The sequence below is a fragment of the Capra hircus genome, chromosome 6 (assembly GCF_001704415.2).
Source record: "Capra hircus breed San Clemente chromosome 6, ASM170441v1, whole genome shotgun sequence".
NCBI classification, from domain to species: Eukaryota; Metazoa; Chordata; class Mammalia; order Artiodactyla; family Bovidae; genus Capra; species Capra hircus.
In genome coordinates this window covers 104,051,749-104,071,578 of record NC_030813.1, presented here as the reverse complement: position 1 = coordinate 104,071,578, position 19,830 = coordinate 104,051,749, and the positions used below count along the sequence as shown (strand labels likewise).

Genomic DNA, 19,830 nt, shown 5'->3' with positions numbered 1-19,830 from the left:
GGCTGGGCTGTGCATCAGTGACTCCATGACTTGAACAAGGTCTATGTCACTCACAGGAAACCTTGACATCTTTCTCAGCTCTTCAACAACCCACAGGGAAGGAGGGACAGAGTTAGAGCCACTTTCCCCAGATGCTTCTATAAAACGGGGAAAACCTTTCTCGGGCACCTTCCTTCTGACTTCCGTGCTAGGAAGAGGCCAACTCTGAGAATCCAACTTCTGAAATCAAGGCCAGTGCACTGACATTCTCTCCAGTCTGAGATTCCGAATGTGGTGCAAACCTCGATTTTACAGGAGCAGGTGAAAGGGAACAGCAGCTGACAGTTGAGAGTACCTGCTGTGTGTTGAGCTCAGGGTGGGGACGGGGACCCTGCAGCCACTTTCTCACCCAGTTCTCATCAAAGGTCTATCTGTAGGTGTCTTTCTGCCTGTTTCATGGTCAGAGAAACTGATAAAAGCATAACTGCAGTGATGTGTCTGAGGGAGAGTGGAGAGAGGGGCCAGGCAACTGAGTTAGTGAAGGCTAGGCTTTCTGGGAACCCAGAAATGGGAAGCAAAGCGGCACCTTTCCAAAGGACAAGAAAACAGCCAGGGGAAATCAACTCCATGTCCTGAAACCGCGGGAGGAATTTCAGCCCCAGATGAAAGTGACTGGAAGGAAACTCTAGTTCCATGAAAACTCAAAATGAAGAAATCACGCAGGAATCAGGGCCCTCTGTCCTTTTCGCTGGGGTCTCAGTCAAAGGAAATTGCAGCTGGGTTAAAAAGGGTAACTGATCCTGACATATCCATCTCAGCCACAGAAAATAAAACATGGCCAATTTTCCATTGGCCAAAGGAGACACACTGCTGCTGCTGCTGCTGCTAAGTTGCTTCAGTCGTATCCAATTCTGTGCGACCCATAGACAGCAGCCCACCAGGCTCCTCCATTCCAGGGATTCTCCAGGCAAGAATACTGGACTAGGTTGCCATTTCCTTCTCCAATGCATGCATGCATGCTAAGTTGCTTCAGCCATGTCCAACTCTGTGCAACCCCGTAGACGGCAGCCCACCAGGCTCCTCTGTCCACAGGATTCTCTAGGCAAGAATACTGGAGTGAGTTAAGGAGGCACACAGACCCTGACAAATTGCCTCAACTGTATGCAACCCTGTATCATGTTGCTCTAAAGCACATATGGTAATTGGTCTGCTCAGATTTAACTCATTTAAAGACCCATCTTTATTTTTCCTTCCATCAGATTTCTCTAGTCAAAAAGAGGTATGCTAATTTTTATATGAATATTTATAAGCCTTATTTAATCCTATGTGAAATAAGGCTATGTGTAAATTTGAAAGCTATAAATAGGATCCAGTGATCTGTTTTAGAGTAAATGTTGGTGGTGGTGGTGGTCTAGTTTTCTCCCTGTACATATGGAAATCTCATGGCTAGCCAGTTAAGTGAAATAGGTTATCATTTTTTAGAATATTGAAAGCCTGTTACATACCATGCACTGTGCTTGATGCTTTATACACATTTACATTTTATCTAAAATAAATCCTCACCACGACCTTGATTTGTAAGTATTGACATCTACAGAGGACTTCGTGGTGGCTCAATGGTAAAGAATCTGCCTATAATGCAGAAGACACATGAAGCGCAGATTTGATCCCTGGGTCAACTTATCCCCTGGGGGAGGACATGGCAACCCACTCCAGTATTCTTGCCTAGAGAATCCCATGGACAGAAGAGCCCAGTGAGCTACACTTCATGGGGTCACAAAGAGTCAAACACAACTGAAATGACATAGCACACACACATGACATCTATAGAGAAGGAGTCATTTGCCGGACTTTATCTGGACGAGTGGTGTCGGTATTAAATGAGGAGGTGTTGAGTAAGAATGAACTCACTCAACAAATCTCAGTCCCTATCACTTAGAAACTTGAGGCTGCCATCCCTTCTGTTTCCCCCAGAGCTCATCTGTTTGCAAAAGGGGAGAGAGAATGCTTAGTAAGATAATCCCCTCCTTTCTGCTATATCACACCCAAGGTGCAGCTGACTCCATCCTCAGACTTCCTCAAATAGGTTTTGCTTCAGGCAATAGGAGATAAAATAGAAATTTAATGCTTCTAGCCAAAGGCAAGATAAGTGTTGCATACAAGGCGATCTTCCCAATAAGTGATGAGGTTTGAAAGTAGAACAGCCAGTTACGCTGAGCTTTTACTTAAGGAAGAGACATCTCATGGGGAACTAGAAATGATGTTGTATCAGTCAGAGTTACGGAGGAGACACTCTCCAAGGATAATTTATCTACAAAGGACCCTCTACAAAGGTGTGGCTATGAGGGCTTCATAGAGGCTTGTGCAGTAAGTAAACTGGGGCTTCGGAGACGGAAGGTATTCCCACCGGGAGGTTGAAGAGATGAGAGGGAGGCCATCCAGAAGGCTCCCTTGATTGGAGCAGTGACCTTTCAAGGTTCCCAGCAGCCCCAGGAGCCAGTACAGGAAGGGGACTGGGGACTTAATGCCCTTGCTCCTTCTAATTTCTGCCAGGGCTCCCGAGGGGTCAAGCCCTGGAAGCCCAAAGAGCTTGGGAGCTTTTGATACAATTCCTACAAGTCAGACTCACAGGCTGGAGAGCAGGTGGAGAGTGGGGTGGGGTAAACCTGGGGGACAGTGGAAGGTCGTTAGTTTGGGGGCTCCTAAGAATTGAAGGTATATCCCTAGAGAGAGAAAAACTAGAATCATCTGAATAATTCCAGGAAGAGCTATCAGGCCACAGATTTCTCAGTTGCAATTCTATGCTAAGGAAAAGTTTCTAAGGATTTGAGCAGTTCCCAAGTGAAGTGGACTATCTGGGGAGGAGGGCAGTGGGGTTTGGGTTAAGACAGGCTGGCTCTGTGCAAGGGATGCTAAAGAAGGGATTCTTGCAGTGTGCAAACAATTAGACCAGGCGACTGCTTGCTTCCCTTCAATATCCACCTTCTATCCCCAGACAGACAACTGTTCTTCAAGTTGGTTCATGCCCTTCCAGAACTTTCCAATAAGTTTGACTCTTTGGTTTTTATTAACCGTGGACAGGCAGTATACATAATAGCTAAGAGCACAGCCTCTGGAGTCAGACTGCTTGGTTTTAAATCCTGATCCATGTTTGCCTTGCGACCTCAGACCTCACACTAATGCCCCAGTTTCCTCATCTGTAAAGTGGTGAAAGTGAAAATTGCTCAGTTGTGTCCAACTTTTCGCAACGCCATGACCTGTAGCCTGCCAGGCTCCTCTGTCTGTGGAATTCTCCAGGCCAGAATACTGGAGTAGGGGTAGCTGTTCCCTTCCCCAGGGGATCTTCCCAACCCAGGGATCAAACCTGGGTCTCCTACATTGCAGGCAGATTCTTTGCCATCTGAACCACCAGGGAAGGGGGTTGTTAAAACCTACCCCATATGAAAGACTATTGTATGGACCAGTGAGAACAGATGCTAACCACTTAACACCCTCCCTACATGATCAGTCAGCTCTGCCCAAATATTTGCTAGTAATATTTATTATATACAAAATTACCAGGCCAATATAGTACTGTATCAATTAAGTGCCATGTCAGACACCATTTTGCCTTAATTTTAAAACCAACACTTACATATACACACAAAACAGCAACTTATCTCAACTGCCTTGGCCACAAGAGATAAAGCTCCAACTTGACTCATGCAAACTGTCATCCACAAGGTCTGTGAGCTTGGTAGTTCTGCCAGTGGTCATGAATTCTTGTCCAGCGAGGATACCCTGTTACTCCATCAGTTTAGACTGGCTTTCTTTCCCCCTCAGTGTGTTGAGACAGAGCCTACCAAGTTGTGCAAACAAGCAGCTGATGAGCAGTAGAAACCTGACTGGGCATTTATTCCTGCATCCACCTGCCCAGCTTTCCAGCACACATTGTCTGTGCACCTGCACCCGGCCAGCTGATGCAAGGTCACAGATGGCACTCTGTGGCCCTTTCCCAGAGGTGGGGAGACCAGCAACCAGGCTAGAGATCCGGTTCCAGGCACCAGTTCCATGCCCAGCCTTTCCTGGTTTCCAGACCCCCCTGGATCCCGCTGCGACTTGTGTGACTGGATTCCCTCACCTGAGCCTGTTGCCTGTCTCACCCGTTGCTGGGTCCTGACCTTCAGCCACTCTATGTCACCCCATTCCAGTACCCTGCACTTTTCTCTGTCTCCCTCCTTGATCCCCTAGAATGGAACCATCTGTGGGGGCCTCCTTGCTGGGAGACATTCATTAGAACTACCACAGGAAATTAAACTTGACTTACTGATTCTCAGTTTCTCCATCTGTGAAATGGGAGTATCCCCACAGTGCAATCAATAGCAAAGAAAGGTGGCATAGTGGTAAAGAATCTGCCTGCCAATGCAGGAGGCAAAAAAAAAAAAAAAAAATGCAGATTCAATCCCCAGGTTGGGAAGATCCTTTGGAGGAGGAAATGGCAACCCACTTCAGTATTCTTGCCTGGAGAATTCCGTGGACAGAAAAGCCTGGTGGGCTACAGTTCACGGGACTGCAAAGAATCAGACACAACTGAGTACGCACGCATCACACATCCGCACTGCAGTCATCATCATAAAAATCCCTGCCCTTTATAAAGTGCCTGCTACAGGCAGGTAGATACTATGCATTTGTTCACCTTCATTAAAGAGGTGATGTGACTGTGTCACAGGTGAGGAACGAGAGGCTTCAGGAAGTTGGGTGAGTTCTGCCAGGTCCCTCAGCCACTCACAGCAAAGCTGGGATCCTGATTGAATTCTGTATGATTCCAAAGCCTGCATTCTCCCACCACGCCACACGGCCTCTCCAAGATACCACACAGTTCTGGACACATATAACCAGGGAAGTGATATGAATTAGGTGTGACAGTACTCGAAGTGTTTTCCTTTTTGAAGCACCCAGCACAAAGGAAAGCTGGTCACTCTGAACCAGGAAGCCAGGCTGCACGTAGGATTTGAGGCTGTAGATCAATTTGGTATTAATCTGACTGCATCCTCGGGGTGTGGAAGAGCTTGGTTTGAAATCAGTTTGATTGCTAACCATTTTCTTTTCGTCCTAGGTAGTGCTTTGCCTTTGAAAAATGCCTCCAGCCCATATTACGACGAATTTTAATGTGTCCTGTTCTCGTTAATTGAGGGTCTCCATCACAGAGCTCTTCCTTCTGACAATTAATGCTTGAGTTCAGGACGTTGAGAGCATTCACATCCATCACTCGGAATTCTGGTCACAAAACTGACAATTAATTTGATAAAGTTGGCTGAGAAAATTAAAAGTCCCTGCCATTGCAGTGATAACTAGCTAATTTGCATCAGTAGACTTGGGCTACATCTACTAAGATATGTAAAATCCTTTTTCATTTCCTTGTGAAGTATAGATAACTGGGCTCTGGGCTAGTCATGGAAGTGAGCTCTTGGGGCCAACCATATGGTTTCACATCATTGTCTTGGTTCCTGGGTTTCTATTTGAGCAAACTGAGCCTTTCTAATTTCTTCAGAGAGTGGCAAAATCATTCCATGCTCTCTCCTCCCAGATCCAGATTGAAAGGCATGAGATTCAGTGGAAAGAGCAGGGGCCTTGGAGACAGGCAGACCTGGGTTTGAATCCAGCCTCCCAAAGTCACGTGGCTAGTAAGTGGCAGACTCAGAGACAGAACGAGATAGCCTGGCTCTAAGCCCAGGCCCTGAATGCCGGGCCATACTGCCTCCTCTGACAGAGACTTCATCACAGTGAACAGTCACTGTTTGCTCTCTGCTGTGTTCCCACGCCTCAACTGTGAGCCTGGCACATAGAGCCTGGCACACTCATAGCTGGTGGAAAGAATGAGTGGAAGGATATGGAAGTAACATGTGGGTCAGATGGTTGATCAGATGAATGGAAATATGGGAGTAGATGGATGAATGAATAGGCAGAAGGGTGGTGGATGGATAGATGGGTGGATGGATAGTAGATGAAAAGGTAATAGTTGGGAGGTAGCTGTGTGGGTGGATGGGTAAATAGGGAGTCTCTGGGGGGAATCAATGGATGGGGTGGAGAGTGAATTGATGGACAGGTGAGTCAGTAGATGGATGATGAGCAGCTGGTTGGATGGAGGGATGTACTTGAATGAATGGATAATGAATGGATGAGATAGATTTCTATATAGGAGGTGCATGGGTGGGTAGGTGAATAAGTAAGTGGATGGGGGGACATTTAGATGAGTAGGAGTGGACACGTAGGGGTGGGGTGGGACAGATAATTGAACATATGGATGGATGATGGATGGATGGAAGGGTGGAGTACAATAGATGGATAGGTGAAGAGAAAGCGGATGGGTAGATGGATGGTGAATGGTTGGTAGGTGGGCAGGACTGTAGATGCAGAGAGAAGAAAGCAGGCTTTGGAGCCTCCAAAAACTAGATCAGAATCCAGTTCTGTAGGCCTGTAGGGGGATGGGTGGGTGTCTAGAGGGAGTCTTTCCTTTTTGGTTCTGTCTCCTCATCTCACACTGAGCCTGGTGGTAAGTTGCAAGCGGTGTGACTCACATCTCATTCACTTACTGTTCGAAGCCCCCAGCACTCAGGTCATATCGTTCCACATACAACCCTCCATAGAAGAGCAGAGACTTGAAACAGCCAGTTCTCTTTAAAACAGCTCTGTCCAAGAGGCGGAGAAGGCAATGGCACCCCACTCCAGTACTCTTGCCTGGAATATCCCGTGGATGGAGGAGCCTGGTAGGCTGCAGTCATGGGGTCGCTAAGAGTCGGACACAACTGAGCAACTTCACTTTCACTTTCATGCATTAGAGAAGGAAATTGCAACCCGCTCCAGTATTCTCGCCTGGAGAATCCCAGGGACGGGGGAGCCTGGTGGGCTGCCGTCTATGGGGTCACACAGAGTCGGACACAACTGAAGCGACTTAGCAGCAGCAGCAGCAGTCCAAGAGGAGGAGCTGAAGTGGCTGAAATAACACAGCTCCAAAAAGACTCTGATCCACCATGGAATTTTTTTTTTTTTTTTTTTTTTTTTTTTTACTTTCTGTGCCTTACTGCACTGGTGTCCTTTCATTTCAAATTTCTTCCCTCCTTCCAGCTACCCACATTCCACACCAGTCCTTAAAGCCCAGCTCAAAAGCTGCCTCCTACAGGAAGCCTTCCTTGATCTACACAAGACTTCAGACTCCATCTCTCCCTTACTGGGGCTTCCTCTTCCATATGCTCTACTCTTTATTATGCAGCTTTTGAAGCCTTATTTTGCATTATAACCAGAGAGTACAGAAGTCTAGAGATAGTAATAATATCTAGTAATATGATTATTTCCACCACAACGCACACACAGACACACAGAGCATGCCCACCATACACACACACGCACACACACACACACACAAACTGTGATCCATCTGAGACTGTGTGTGTGTTCATCTGAGGGTCACCCACAGTTCTCTGCACGTCACAAGCACACACAGAAGTTGTTGGGTGAAACAACTCTTTCATTTAAATCAAACAGTAGGCCTGCACTCTGTCTGACAGAACATACTAATTTAAAAGGTAGGTTCCGGCTGAAACCCGTGTCTTTCAGAACAAGGTAGAACTCTAGTAATATGATTATTTCCAGCTCTGTACTAGATATTTCATGCCCATCTTCTCTGATTCCCTTTAGCCTCCTGCCAAGTAAGTGATATAGTCCCCAGTGATAGATCAGGAAACTGAGGCTCAGAAGATAGACAGCTTGACCCCTTGACTCTAGTGGCTGGTGTTGAGATCCAGGGTTTGAGCTGAGCTCTTCCCTGGTCTCAGACTTCTCGTTGCCTCCCTAAATGTCTCAGCTTCATGTTTTGGCCTGACACACCGTGACAGCTGTGGTTTAGGGCATGATCCTGAACTTGATGAGATCAGAAAGGGAAGGAGGTTGACCTCCACAATCACGTGGAAGGCAGCCAGGAGGCCAGCTGTTAGGATATGCAGTGTTCACATCCCTGCTCCCTCAAGGTAAATTGGTGCAGCCACTATTTTTAAGGAGGAGCCTTAAAAACTAAAAATCGAGTTGCCATATGAGCTAGCAATCCCACTCCTGGGTATATATCCAGAGAAAACCCGGCACCCCAGGATTGATAGCAGCACTATTTACAATAGCCAAGACACAAAAGCAGCCTAAATGTCTATCAACAGATGAATGGATAAAGAAGAAGTAGCATATATATATGCAATGGAATATTGGTCAACCATAAAAAAGGAATGATAATGCCATTTCCAGCAGTATGGATGGACCTAGAGATTGTCATGCTAAGTGAAGTAAGTTAAACAGAGAAAGACAAATGTCATATGATATCACCTATATGCGAAATCTAAAATATGATACAAATGAACTTATGTACAAAATAGAAACAGACTCACAGACATAGAAAATAAACGTATGGTTACCAAAGGCTGAAGGAAGGGAGGAGGGATAAATTAGGAGTCTGGGATTAGCAGATGTAAACTAGTATGCATAAAATAAATAAATGACAAAGGCAGCTGTATCCAGTATCCTGTGATAAGCCACAGTGGAAGAGAATATGGAAAAAAACATGTAAATAGACAAGTAGAGATATAGAACTGAGTCACTTCACTGTACACCAGAAACTAACACAACACCAATCAATTATACTTCAAGAAAAAAATTTTTTTAAAGAATTAAACTCCCTCAACACTGTTTGTCGTGGAGTATTTTATAAGTCTGGGTGCTCATCTGTTCAGGTATTTCTTTGTGAGATCAGTTCAGTTCAATTGCTCAGTCCTGTCTGACTCTTTGAGACCCCATGGACTGTAGCACACCGGGCTTCCCTGTCCATCACCAACTCCCAGAGCTTGCTCAAACTCATATCCATCAAATCGGTGTTGCCATCCAACCATCTCATCCTCTGTCGTCCCCTTCTCCTCCCGCCTTCAATCTTTCCCAACATCAGGGTCTTTTCTAGTGAGTCAGTTCTTCCAATCAGGTGACAAAGTATTGGAGTTTCAGCTTCAGCATCAGTCCTTCCAATGAATATTCAGGACTGATTTCCTTTACAATGGACTGGTTGGATCTCCTTGCAGTCTAAGAGACTCTCAAGAGCTCTCCAACACCACAGATCAAAGCATCAATTCTTTGGTGCTCAGCTTTCTTTATAGTCCAATTCTCACATCCATACATGACTACTGGGAAAACAAAGCTTTGACTAGACAGACCTCTGTTGGCAAAGTAATGTCTCTGTTTTTTAATATGCTGTCTAGATTGATCATAACTTTTCTTCCAAGGAGTAAGCATCTTTTAATTTCATGGCTGCAGTCACCATCTGCAGTCATTTTGGAGCCTTCCAAAATCAAAGCCTCTCACTGTTTCCATGTTTCCCCATCTATTTCCCATGAAGTGATGGGGCCGGAGTCATGATCTTCATTTTCTGAATGTTGAGCTATAAGCCAACTTTTTCACTCTCCTCTTTCACTTTCGTCAAGAGGCTCTTTACTTCTTCTTCACTTTCTACCATAAGGGTGGTGTTATCTGCATATCCGAGGTTATTGATATTTTTCCTGGCAATCTTGATTCCAGCTTGTGCTTCAACCAGCCCAGCGTTTCTCATGATGTACTCTGTTAAATAAGTTAAATAAGCAGGGTGACAATATACAGCCTTGACGTACTTCTTTTCCTATTTGGAACCAGTCTGTTGTTCCATGTCCAGTTCTAACTGTTGCTTCTTGACCTGCATACAGATTTCCCAGGAGGCAGGTAAGGTGGTCTGGTATTCCCATCTCCTTTAAGAATTTTCCACAGTTTGTGGTGATCCACACAGTCAAAGGCTTTGGTGTAGTCAATAAAGCAGAAGTATATGTTTTTCTGGAACTCTCTTACTCTTTCTGTGATCCAACGGATGTTAGCAATTTGATCTCCAGTTCCTCTGCCTTTTCTAAATCCAACTTGAACATTCTTAAGTTCACAGTTCACGTACTGTTGAAGCCTGGCTTGAAGAATTTTGAACTTTGCTAGCGTGTGAGATGAGTGTAATCATGCGGTAGTTTGAATAATCTTTGGCATTGTCTTTCTTTGGGATTGGAATGAAAACTGATCTTTTCCAGTCCTGTGGTCACTGCTGAGTTTTCCAAATTTGCTGGCATATTGAGTGCAGCACTTTCACAGCATCATCTTTCAGGATTTGAAATAGCTGAACTGAAATTCCATCACCTCCACTAGCTTTGTTCATAGTGATGCTTCCTAAGGCCCACTTGACTTCACATTCCAGGATGTCTGGCTCTAGGTGAGTGATCACACCATCGTGATTATCTGGGTCATGAAGATCTTTTTTGTACAGTTCTTCTGTGTATTCTTAATATTCTATTTTATTGTTAGGTCCCTACCATTTCTGTCCTTTATTAAGCCCATCTTTCCATGAAATATTCCCTTGGTATCTCTAATTTTCTTGAAGAGATCTCTAGTCTTTCCCATTCTATTGTTTTCCTCTATTTCTTTGCATTGATCACAGAGGAAGGCTTTCTTATCTCTCCTTGCTGTTCTTTGGAACTCTGCATTCAAATGGGTATATCTTTCCTTTTCTCCTTTGCCTTTAGCTTCTCTTCTTTTCTCAGCCATTAGTAAGCCCTCCTCAGACAACCATTTTGCCTTTTTTGCATTTCTTTTTCTTGGAGATGGTCTTGATCACTGCCTCCTGTACAGTGTCATGAACCTCTGTCCATAGTCCTTCAGGCACTCTATCAGATCTAATCTCTTGAATCTGTTTGTCACTTCCACTGTATAATCATAAAGGATTTGATTTAGGTCATACCTGAATGGTCTGGTGGTTTTCCCTATTTTCTTCAATTTAAGTCTGAGTTTGGCAATAGGGAGTTCATGATCCAAGCCTTAGTCAACTCCTGGTCTTGTTTTTGGTGACTGTATAGAACTTCTCCATCTTTGGCTGCATAGAATATAATCAATCTGATTTCGGTGTTGACCAACTGGTGATATCCATGTGTAGAGTCTTCTCTTGTGTTGTTGGAAGAGGGTGTTTGCTATGACCGGTACATTCTCTTGGCAAAACTCTGTTAGCCTTTGCCCTGCTTCGTTTTTGTACTCCAAGGCCAAATTCGCCCCTTACTCCAGGTATCTCTTAACTTCCTACTTTTGCATTCCATTCCCCTATAATTACCTTTGTGAGATCATTTGATCTATATCCATCTCCCCCATTGGGTGGTAAACTTGATGAGGATAGACACTCTGACTGTTTTGCTGGCCAGGGCTTCCTCTGCTCCTGGACATGATGGCTGGTCCACCAGTGGGCATTCACTACTTATATATGAGTGAATGATGTGTGGGGCTCACCCTCTACCTACTGTGTGAACTTGGAAATTATATACATGATCTCCTGTGGATTTCACAAGGAGCCGTGAGGTGGGAATTATTATCTCCATTTTACAGATAAAGAGACCGAGGCTTTGGGGGTTGAGTAACTCATCAGAGCCAGCTGAGCTGGGTGTGGATCCAGCCTGTGGGCTCCCAGACACAGCATTCTGCTCCTGCAAGTCTCCTTGGTCTCTCTGGTTCCCCTCCGTGCCTGGACATCCCCCGCTCCACATCGCTAACTGGGTCTGTACTGTGCTTGTTTGCAGGCTGAGGAAGCAGCAGGGGCAGGGCGGCCAGCTCTTGGACATGGAAGGCAGAGCCGGGAGCCAGGCCCAGGGCAAGCTCCAGGACGGGTGTAACAACAACATTCTGGCCCACGCCTGTTCTCGTGGCTGCAGCAGCTAAGCCACCACCTGCGGCTTCCAGCGGGACTGCACACACCTCTGCCCTGCCCACCGAAAGCCCCTCTCTGCCGCGATGGTCCCCGTCTCACCCCAAATAATATCAGATGCGGAGAAAGGCCTGGGCTCAGAGCTTGGGAGCCTGGGTTCTGGTCCCAGCTGCCCAGCTAATTCCCTGCACATCTGTGGACAAGCCTTGCCCTTTCTGTGCCTCAGTTTTCCACATCTGTCAAAGGAGTTACACAGCTCTATGCCCCACCTCTGATTACAAAGTTATTGGAAGAATCCAACTGGGTAGTGGACATCCAAAACCTTTGACATTTATGACATTATTTATACAGGCAAAATAGAACCTTACTATTTGGAGTGCACTCCCATCCCCTAAAGCAACTAGACCATCACAACTTTGCAATTCAGTCTAGCTGGTCTTCAGAGCATACCTTTGAAAATGCAGCCCTTAATAGTCTGATGCATTTGCCCTGCCTATAGAAACATGATCCCCCAATCCTAGAGCAAAACCGAAAGTGTCCTCTTTTGCCTCCTCTGCCAGGCCAGTCTTTCTGACATTCTAAGTTGGCGTGCTACTGTCCCCATCATTAATTTCAGCAGGTCTCCACTCCCACCCTACCCCTGGTGCTGGGATGGCAAGATGATGCCCATTCAAAAGATCAAGTCACTGACTGTCGGTCACCCCTAAAGAGTGTCAGCAGAGTTCCTCCCAAAACCCAGTCCCATGGCAGAACTTTGAGTCTCTGTCTCCATCCAATTTTCCTTTCCTGGAAGGGGGTGACATCATCTCATCAGCACCATCTTAAAGAGGGTCTCCGATTGCCATCAATAAGGCTGCTCCACACTGATAAACTAGGAAGCCCAGTTGGTTAGAAAGTTTACTCTAGGAGGATGGTGGACTCCTGCTAAGAGCAAACTACTTGATGATCTATTCAGGGAGCACTTTGTTTTTGAGTTGGGAGATGCTTTTAGCAACCGGAATAAAGCTTAGACTTGGAATCAGGACTGTGATCGGAATCCAGCCCTGCTGTTTACTAACCGGAAGACCTCAGGCAATCACATAATCACTTCAGTGTCAGTTTTCTCATTTTAAAATAGGGATTAAAAAAACTAACCCCTGGGGTTGTTAAAAGGTTAATTAAGATCCTGTGTGTGACATACCCAAACTACTTCCTAGCAGTTTTTGTCCAACATCATAATCAACATAATTTCAAGAAACTTTCTTGTTTCACTCATTGGGCAGGTCAGTTTTCTGTAGAAGCAAGCCTGCTGTTTTAGATTCTTTGAACTCATCTCTCTCGAGTCTCTGATATCTGTACAGTCCTGTGAAAAGTTCAGTTGTGTTTTTATTTTTATCCGTCATTCACTATTTACATCATAAACCTCTTAGATTTCTTAAGAGACATTTTCATATATCATGTGGTTTATGTTTTTATTTGAAAAAAGGAAAGAAATGATCCTTGTTTTCCTCCTTCGAACCCAGGCTGTTTCTAGATGGTATTGTCCACGTGTCCACTGTTTTGTACACTTTTCATTCTTTGTTCCCTGTGGGCACCATCCTGTCCCCTGCAGGAAATAATGGGGCTGCTTCTCTCTTCACTGTGACCGTGGCCACACTGAGGGTATCTCACTGGACTGAGTTCATGAATTAGGGGCAGGAGCTGGAAGTAGCCCGAGACACTGGATTTCCTGGCTCTGTTCAAGTCAGCTTTGTTCCCTGTTCAGAATAAACTATTTCTTGGAGATTCCTTCTTACAACTTTGTTCTTATTCATGGTTGGGTGAGATGGGCAATGTCCCCTTAGAGTCAAATTTAGCAAGAAACAAAAGAGACTGGGGGCAGGGAGGTAGGGAGTATATCAAGTCAGTGATGTGTTTCCTTTGCCCACAGAATAAAACCAAGCTTGGCAATTTAAGGCTCAGTCCAACTTGATCACAATTCATGTTGTCATCATCACCATCATCACCATCATCATTATCATCACCATCTTCATTATCATCACCATCATCACCACCACACCACCAGCATCACCATCATCACCACCACACCACCAGCATCACCATCACCACCACCGCTGTCATCATCCCCATTGCCATCGTCATCATCCTCAGAAGCAGCAGCAGCAGCGTTACCATCATCGTTATCATCACTGTCATCATTATCATCACCATCACCATCATTATCATCACCATCATCACCACCACACCACCAGCATCACCAGCATCACCACGGCTGTTATCCTCTCCGTTGCCATTGTCATCATCCTCAGAAGCAGCAGCAGCGTTACCATCATCGTTATCATCACCGTCATCACTATCATTACCATCACCATCATCGCCACCACTATCAGCACCACCATCTCCATCATCATCACTGTGATCATCTCATCGTTATTTCACACATGCAAAGATGCAATCTATTTAATGGAGGAAAATACAGAAAATTCTCCGCCTAAAGAAAAACACTCTTAAAATTTCCTCAAATTACCACTCAAACCTTACAGCACACATGGGTGCAAATGAACAGTATTCGCTCTACTGTACAGATTCCTTAACTTGCCGCCTCCCTACTTTTGCCAACCTGCCTCTGCTACCTGGGACCCCTTTCAACCCCCATCTCAACATCAGCATCTCAAAATACGTGATTCATGGGCCAATTCCACCCCCTCCATGATGCCTTCTGGGTCTGATGGCAACCCTAACCCAAGACAGATATAATCTTCCCCACATACCCTCTCACACATTTTCTGTGACTTTCTTACAGCTCTGATTTCTGCCAACTGCATGACAGGGTTGCTTTCAACCATGACTCATCCTCTTTTCCCCCAAACTCCTAAGAAAGGTCAGGTTCTCATGTCTACCTCCTCACACTTCCCATATGCAGTCCTGAAAGCACCTGTTTCACAGGAGGTAATCATTTATTTGGGCTCCTCAGGTGGTTCAGTGGTAAAGAATCCACCTGCAAATGTAGGCAGAGCTGGGTTTCATCCCTGAGTCAGAAAGATCCCCTGGGGAAGAAAATGGCCACCCACTCCAGTATTCTTGCCTGGAGAATCCTCATGGACAGAGGAGCCTGGTGGGCTACAGCCCACGGGGTCGCAAAAGAGGAGGACACAAGATAGCGACTAACCAATAACTAATAATTTGGGGGTGAATGAGATAAAAGCAAGTCCAACACAAACTCTCCAAGTGGGTGAAGCTTGCTTTTGGCAGCCATGTATCTGGCCCCACTGCCATCTCTCAGGCCGTTTCTTTTTTTCTTTCTTTTTTTTTTTTTCTCTTCCTTTCCTGGTGGTTTCCCAGAGGCTGTCTCTTCCTGACCCACCAGTGAAGTACCCAGTCCCCCTCCCATCCCCTTTAGAGACATATCACCTGAGTCTCGAGTTCCAGATTAATTTTCCCTCCTCCCTCATCCAAACCCCCATTCCCAGAGTACAGAGCCCCAGGCCAGTTGTCAGGAAAGCAATCCGATAAAAGAAATATGTGCCCAAGGAAGAACTTGCATGAGGAGTCACCTTATGATTTGAGATTTAGGCACAGAGGGACAAGCTGTAAACTGGTAACATTGACAGGGCTTTTCTATTTCCACTGAAATATATTTCAGTCTTCTTGTGCCAATAAGTAAAATTACTCACATTTATAACAATAGTAATGGGCTTCCCTCATAGCTTAGTTGGTAAAGAATCTGCCTGCAATGCAGGAGACCCCAGTTCCATTCCTGGGTCAGGAAGATCTGCTGGAGCAGGATTAGGCTACCCACTCCAGTATTCTTGGGCTTCCCTTGTGGCTCATCTGGTAAAGAATCTGCCTGTGATGTAGGAGACCTGGGTTCGATCCCTGGATTGGGAAGATCCCCTAGAGAAGGGAAAGGCTACCCACTCCAGTATTCTGGCCTGGAAAATTCCATGGACTGTATATAGTCCATGGGGTCACAAAGAGTCGGACATGACTGAGCAACTTTCACTTTCATAGAAACAGTAAACTCCAAGACACATGCTTGAAGTCCCTTCCCACTTACTGACAGAATTACAGTCATTATATTTTCCAGAATTGTCTCCAGATTTGCTTGAGTGACCACAAAGCACTTTCACGTTAACCAGAAGGGGCCCTGCCCACTAGTGGGGAAAAGGGGAGTCCCTGTGAGGCCTCAGTGCCCACAGCTGTTGTCACTTCTCTGCTGTGTTGACCATCATGGTTCCCGGCCACCATGAGCTATGACCTCCAGGCTTCTGCCAGAACACTGGTGTCCACTCCTTTCTCTCTTTCCAGCCTGTAGAGACAGTTTGGACTTGTTAAAATCAGCTCTTTTAATGGTGGTTCCAATGCAGAGCTCTTGAGCTGCAGGCAACTCAGTTCTTGCCCTTCTGCCTCCTCCCTCACCTTCTGAAAGTACAAGATGTGACTGGTCCTGGGAAGGTCCCATGCAGTGACACACTGTCCCTGGGTCCCTGCCTCCTGATGCCCCTTGGCTCCCTTGCCAGGTCTTATCTTTCAGCTTCCTTTAGGGACCCCCATCCATCAGACTCACCTCAATTCCCATCATAGGTTGGTCCACTTCCCTTTCCAGGGTCCTCAGCCTGCACAGATAACAGACAATGGTTTCCACATCTCCACGTCTCCAGTGATGGCTGGGAGGCTGCTCCCCACTGGACACACTGGTCCTCTCTGGAGTGGGCACAAGCCCACCCAATCTGATACTGGCCCAGCAAGAGATGCTTTGGAGTGGGAGACTTGGCTTCAAATCACAGCCCCACCATTCACTGTGTGGAACCACTGGCAGGCTCTCCACAAGTCCTTACATTTCTGAATGTCATTTTCTGCACCCATGAGCAGGGCCTGGTAATTCCTGAGCTGCCTTTCTCAAGTAGTGGTTATGAAGGTCAACTCTGGGGTTCTGGTTGAAGGTGTGCACATGGTAACTCATGAAGTGCCATGCAAAGCCATAGCTCTCACCAAGCAAGGCATCTCTTCTCACCTCATGAAGTTCTTCCCACAAATTTCCAAGCTGAGCTCTGCAGACAACAGTCTCCATCACCTACCGTCTTTGTAAGCCCTCCACCTCTGTGCCTTCTCACTCAGTCTATTGCAGGCTTTGGGTCAGATAGCTAGCAGTGACCTTCCCAGAAGCCGCAACAAAGATCAGGCATGCAGGGAACCCAATGGGCAGTGCTCCAGCCTGCTTCTCCCCTAGGAGTCCCAAGAGAGGCCAGAGCTTATTCCAGGCCCGCTTTCTGCCAGGAACTTGACATGACTGTAATTCTATGCAGTATGTGCATTTTAGAGATGAGCAAAACAAACTCTTTGGAGGACCTATAATTTGCCTGAGGCCACTTACCTAGCTGGTGGTAGAGTCAAGATTTGAACTGTCTGCTGAAGTTCAAACTTCATGAACTTTCTATTACAGGGTGGTGCCCCCACAGGGTGGGCTTGGGGGTCCTTCCCATTCTCTCTTAGAATCACAAAATCATCCCATAAAGGTGCTCTTTAGCTAAACAGAAGGTACTTGCTAAACAAACAGTTTTAAGGCAAATCTCCCATCCCTCCAGACTGGCATACTGAGTCCCTGCTCTGTAGAGATTCTGGAGTCACCCTACCACTTGTTACTACAAGGATATTCTGTCCTCTACCAGGAAAAACACCTGGAAGAGAATCTTCTTGGGGACACAGCAGCCAGCTTCCAGCTCTGATGTGAGGTTCCATACCATTTCCATGCTACTGTGACCCAGGTTTAAAACATTTTCCAGTACATTGGTGGTTTGTGGCCACTCGCTCTAGAAGGGAGAAAGAAGGTGGCCAGAGGATGGAATCTCTGAATCAGGGCACAACCCTAGCACTGCTGACCTTAAACATCCTACAGGAGATTCCCAGGAACCAGCCAAGGACAGAGGTCAAGGAAAGGTAAATTCTTCCCATCCTTCCTTTCTTGTGGAATTGAAAGCAAAAGGAGTTGCAGGGAGAAGTTGCCAAGAACACTTGATGGGTTCCTTGACCTTGATCCATCCAGGAAACTTCGTTTCCTCAAGGAAAGGGAGGTGTGTCAAGAGACTCCTGAGGCATCAGAGGACTTTATTACTGTTATTAACAACCACAGTAGTATCTGAGCATCAGCAAGTCCTTTGGGGTCCCATTGCCCTCAAGATGCTCTGAAGAAGGCCAGCACACCCGCACATGCCATGGAGTACATTACACAAGAGGTGCCCTAAGCTCAGGGAACCCGGATGTTTTATACCAGGCACTGAGCACTTCAGCCCTTTGCCCTGAGGGAGACACAGTCTCCATCAGTCAAGTTTGCTGCACAAACATCCTTAAGAAGATCTTCTAGAACAAAAGGGCCATGCTTCTCACTTAGAAGACATGCACTGACAGAAAAGACCCGTGGAGAGTGGTCTCTTGGCATTGTCAACCTGTGAACACTTAGAATTCTCACCCACCCAATGTGCCGGGTATATGGATTATCTCTCCATTTTACAGGTGGCAAAATTGTGATCACTCTATATGGTAGTGATATATGTGGAAGTCTCAGGAACAATCTTGGTGAGCAGCAGATCCTAGTTCAGGTGGCCCCCAGTGGGGCCTGAGATTCTGCGTTTCTAACAAGCTTCTAGGGCATGCAGACATTACTGGACCAGGGACCATGCTTGGGGTAACAAGGATTTAGACCCTTCTGTTCTCAGGCCAACTTGGCCACACCCATTTGCTTCTGTGTGTCTACAGCTGCATTCAAACTACAAACTGTAGAATTGAGTATTTGCTGCATGAATTACGTGGCTTGCAAGGCTGAAAATATTTGTCATCTGGCCCTTTGGGGGAAAAGGTTTGCTGACCTCTGATCCAGGAAACACACCTCGGACATTAGGTGGGCAGACTGAGAGTGCACCCATGTCTTGCTCACAGGCAATTCAGCCCCATGAACTCCTCCATGGAGGAGAAGAATTTGCAGAGAAATCTGTGGTCCATTTTGTCCTCATGAGTTGACTATTGGGCTTTTTCTCAACTGTTGACCCCTGTCAGTGACCCCTTCCTTCCCAGTTGAGTATTCTTGAAAGTCACTCTATTTCTTTTTTTTTCCTCTCTGTGCAGCAAGTGCTCCCAGCAGCCCTTTGAGTATAGTGTCTGGTTTATGCAGTTTAACTCTGGCAGCATTTACCACACTAGACAAATTGAAAGTAGCTCTTTTGCCCCTTTCTTGTTTACCCATTTCTGTCTTCTCTAACCTTAAAAACCTAAGTAAAGGAATGCGATCACTAAGCAATCGAAACTAACTCCCCAAGTTACTCTTTCCCGAATACACAACATGCCTTGTCTAGCCTGTTGCTTCTTTCCTTAGATTAAAAAGAATAATGAAGAATCCAGGAAAGAAGGATTAGCTCTCTAACCCGCAACAGACCCTTAAGGAATCCTGAAAGTAGGTCACATGGGCAAGATAACATCTTAAAGAAAGAGTCTACCAGTCTGCATGCAGTGGAGAAGGATGCAGAACTCAACCTCCTGCCTTGATGATTCAGATTCTTGCCCCTATTTTTCCCTTTAAAAACTGCCATGGCTGAGCAGAATGTTCAGAGCTGTCCTCTGGACATGAGTTCACCTTCTCCCCAGATTGCCATCTTTTCCGATTTAAGCACCTTTCCTTTCTACTGACACTTACCTCTAGCATTATTAGCTTTTGAGCAGCGAGCAGCCAAACCTGAGCTCAGTAGCACAGCCATGGTTACGTGTCCCACCCACCCTAATCCAGACTGTGAACTCCATTGTGGTGGGCTGTGTCTAGTTGGCCCCCCAGCAGAGAGCTCCCTTAAGTGGACATGTAAGGAGTGCAGACACGCTCACCATGGTGCCCAGCCTGGCTGCGCTTACCAATTAGCTGCCACTGTGATGAGTCAGCCCACGCACTGCGCCTGTCACCATTCGCTGTCTGTCCCATTTCATCTTCTGACCTCAAACATGAGATCATGGCGGGGCCTCTCTCATGTTTAATTACTAACTGTCACAAATAACAAGCAGCTGCTTCTTCCTGGGTAATCACAGACAAACATGATTAATGGATTTCCCTCTCAGCCTCTCTGCACTTCATGTTT

The 19,830-nt window shown here is 46.0% G+C and overlaps 1 protein-coding gene across 1 annotated transcript in view; it reads left to right on the top strand.

Annotated features, from left to right (window-relative positions):
* Window positions 1–13,499, top strand: part of STK32B (serine/threonine kinase 32B) — a 361,674-nt gene extending 348,175 nt beyond the window's left edge. Inside the window, exon 12 of the mRNA XM_018049721.1 lies at window positions 11,613–13,499. Within this exon, the coding sequence (XP_017905210.1) occupies window positions 11,613–11,751 (139 nt within the window). The 3' untranslated portion in view covers window positions 11,752–13,499. The remainder of the gene's footprint in view (window positions 1–11,612) is intronic.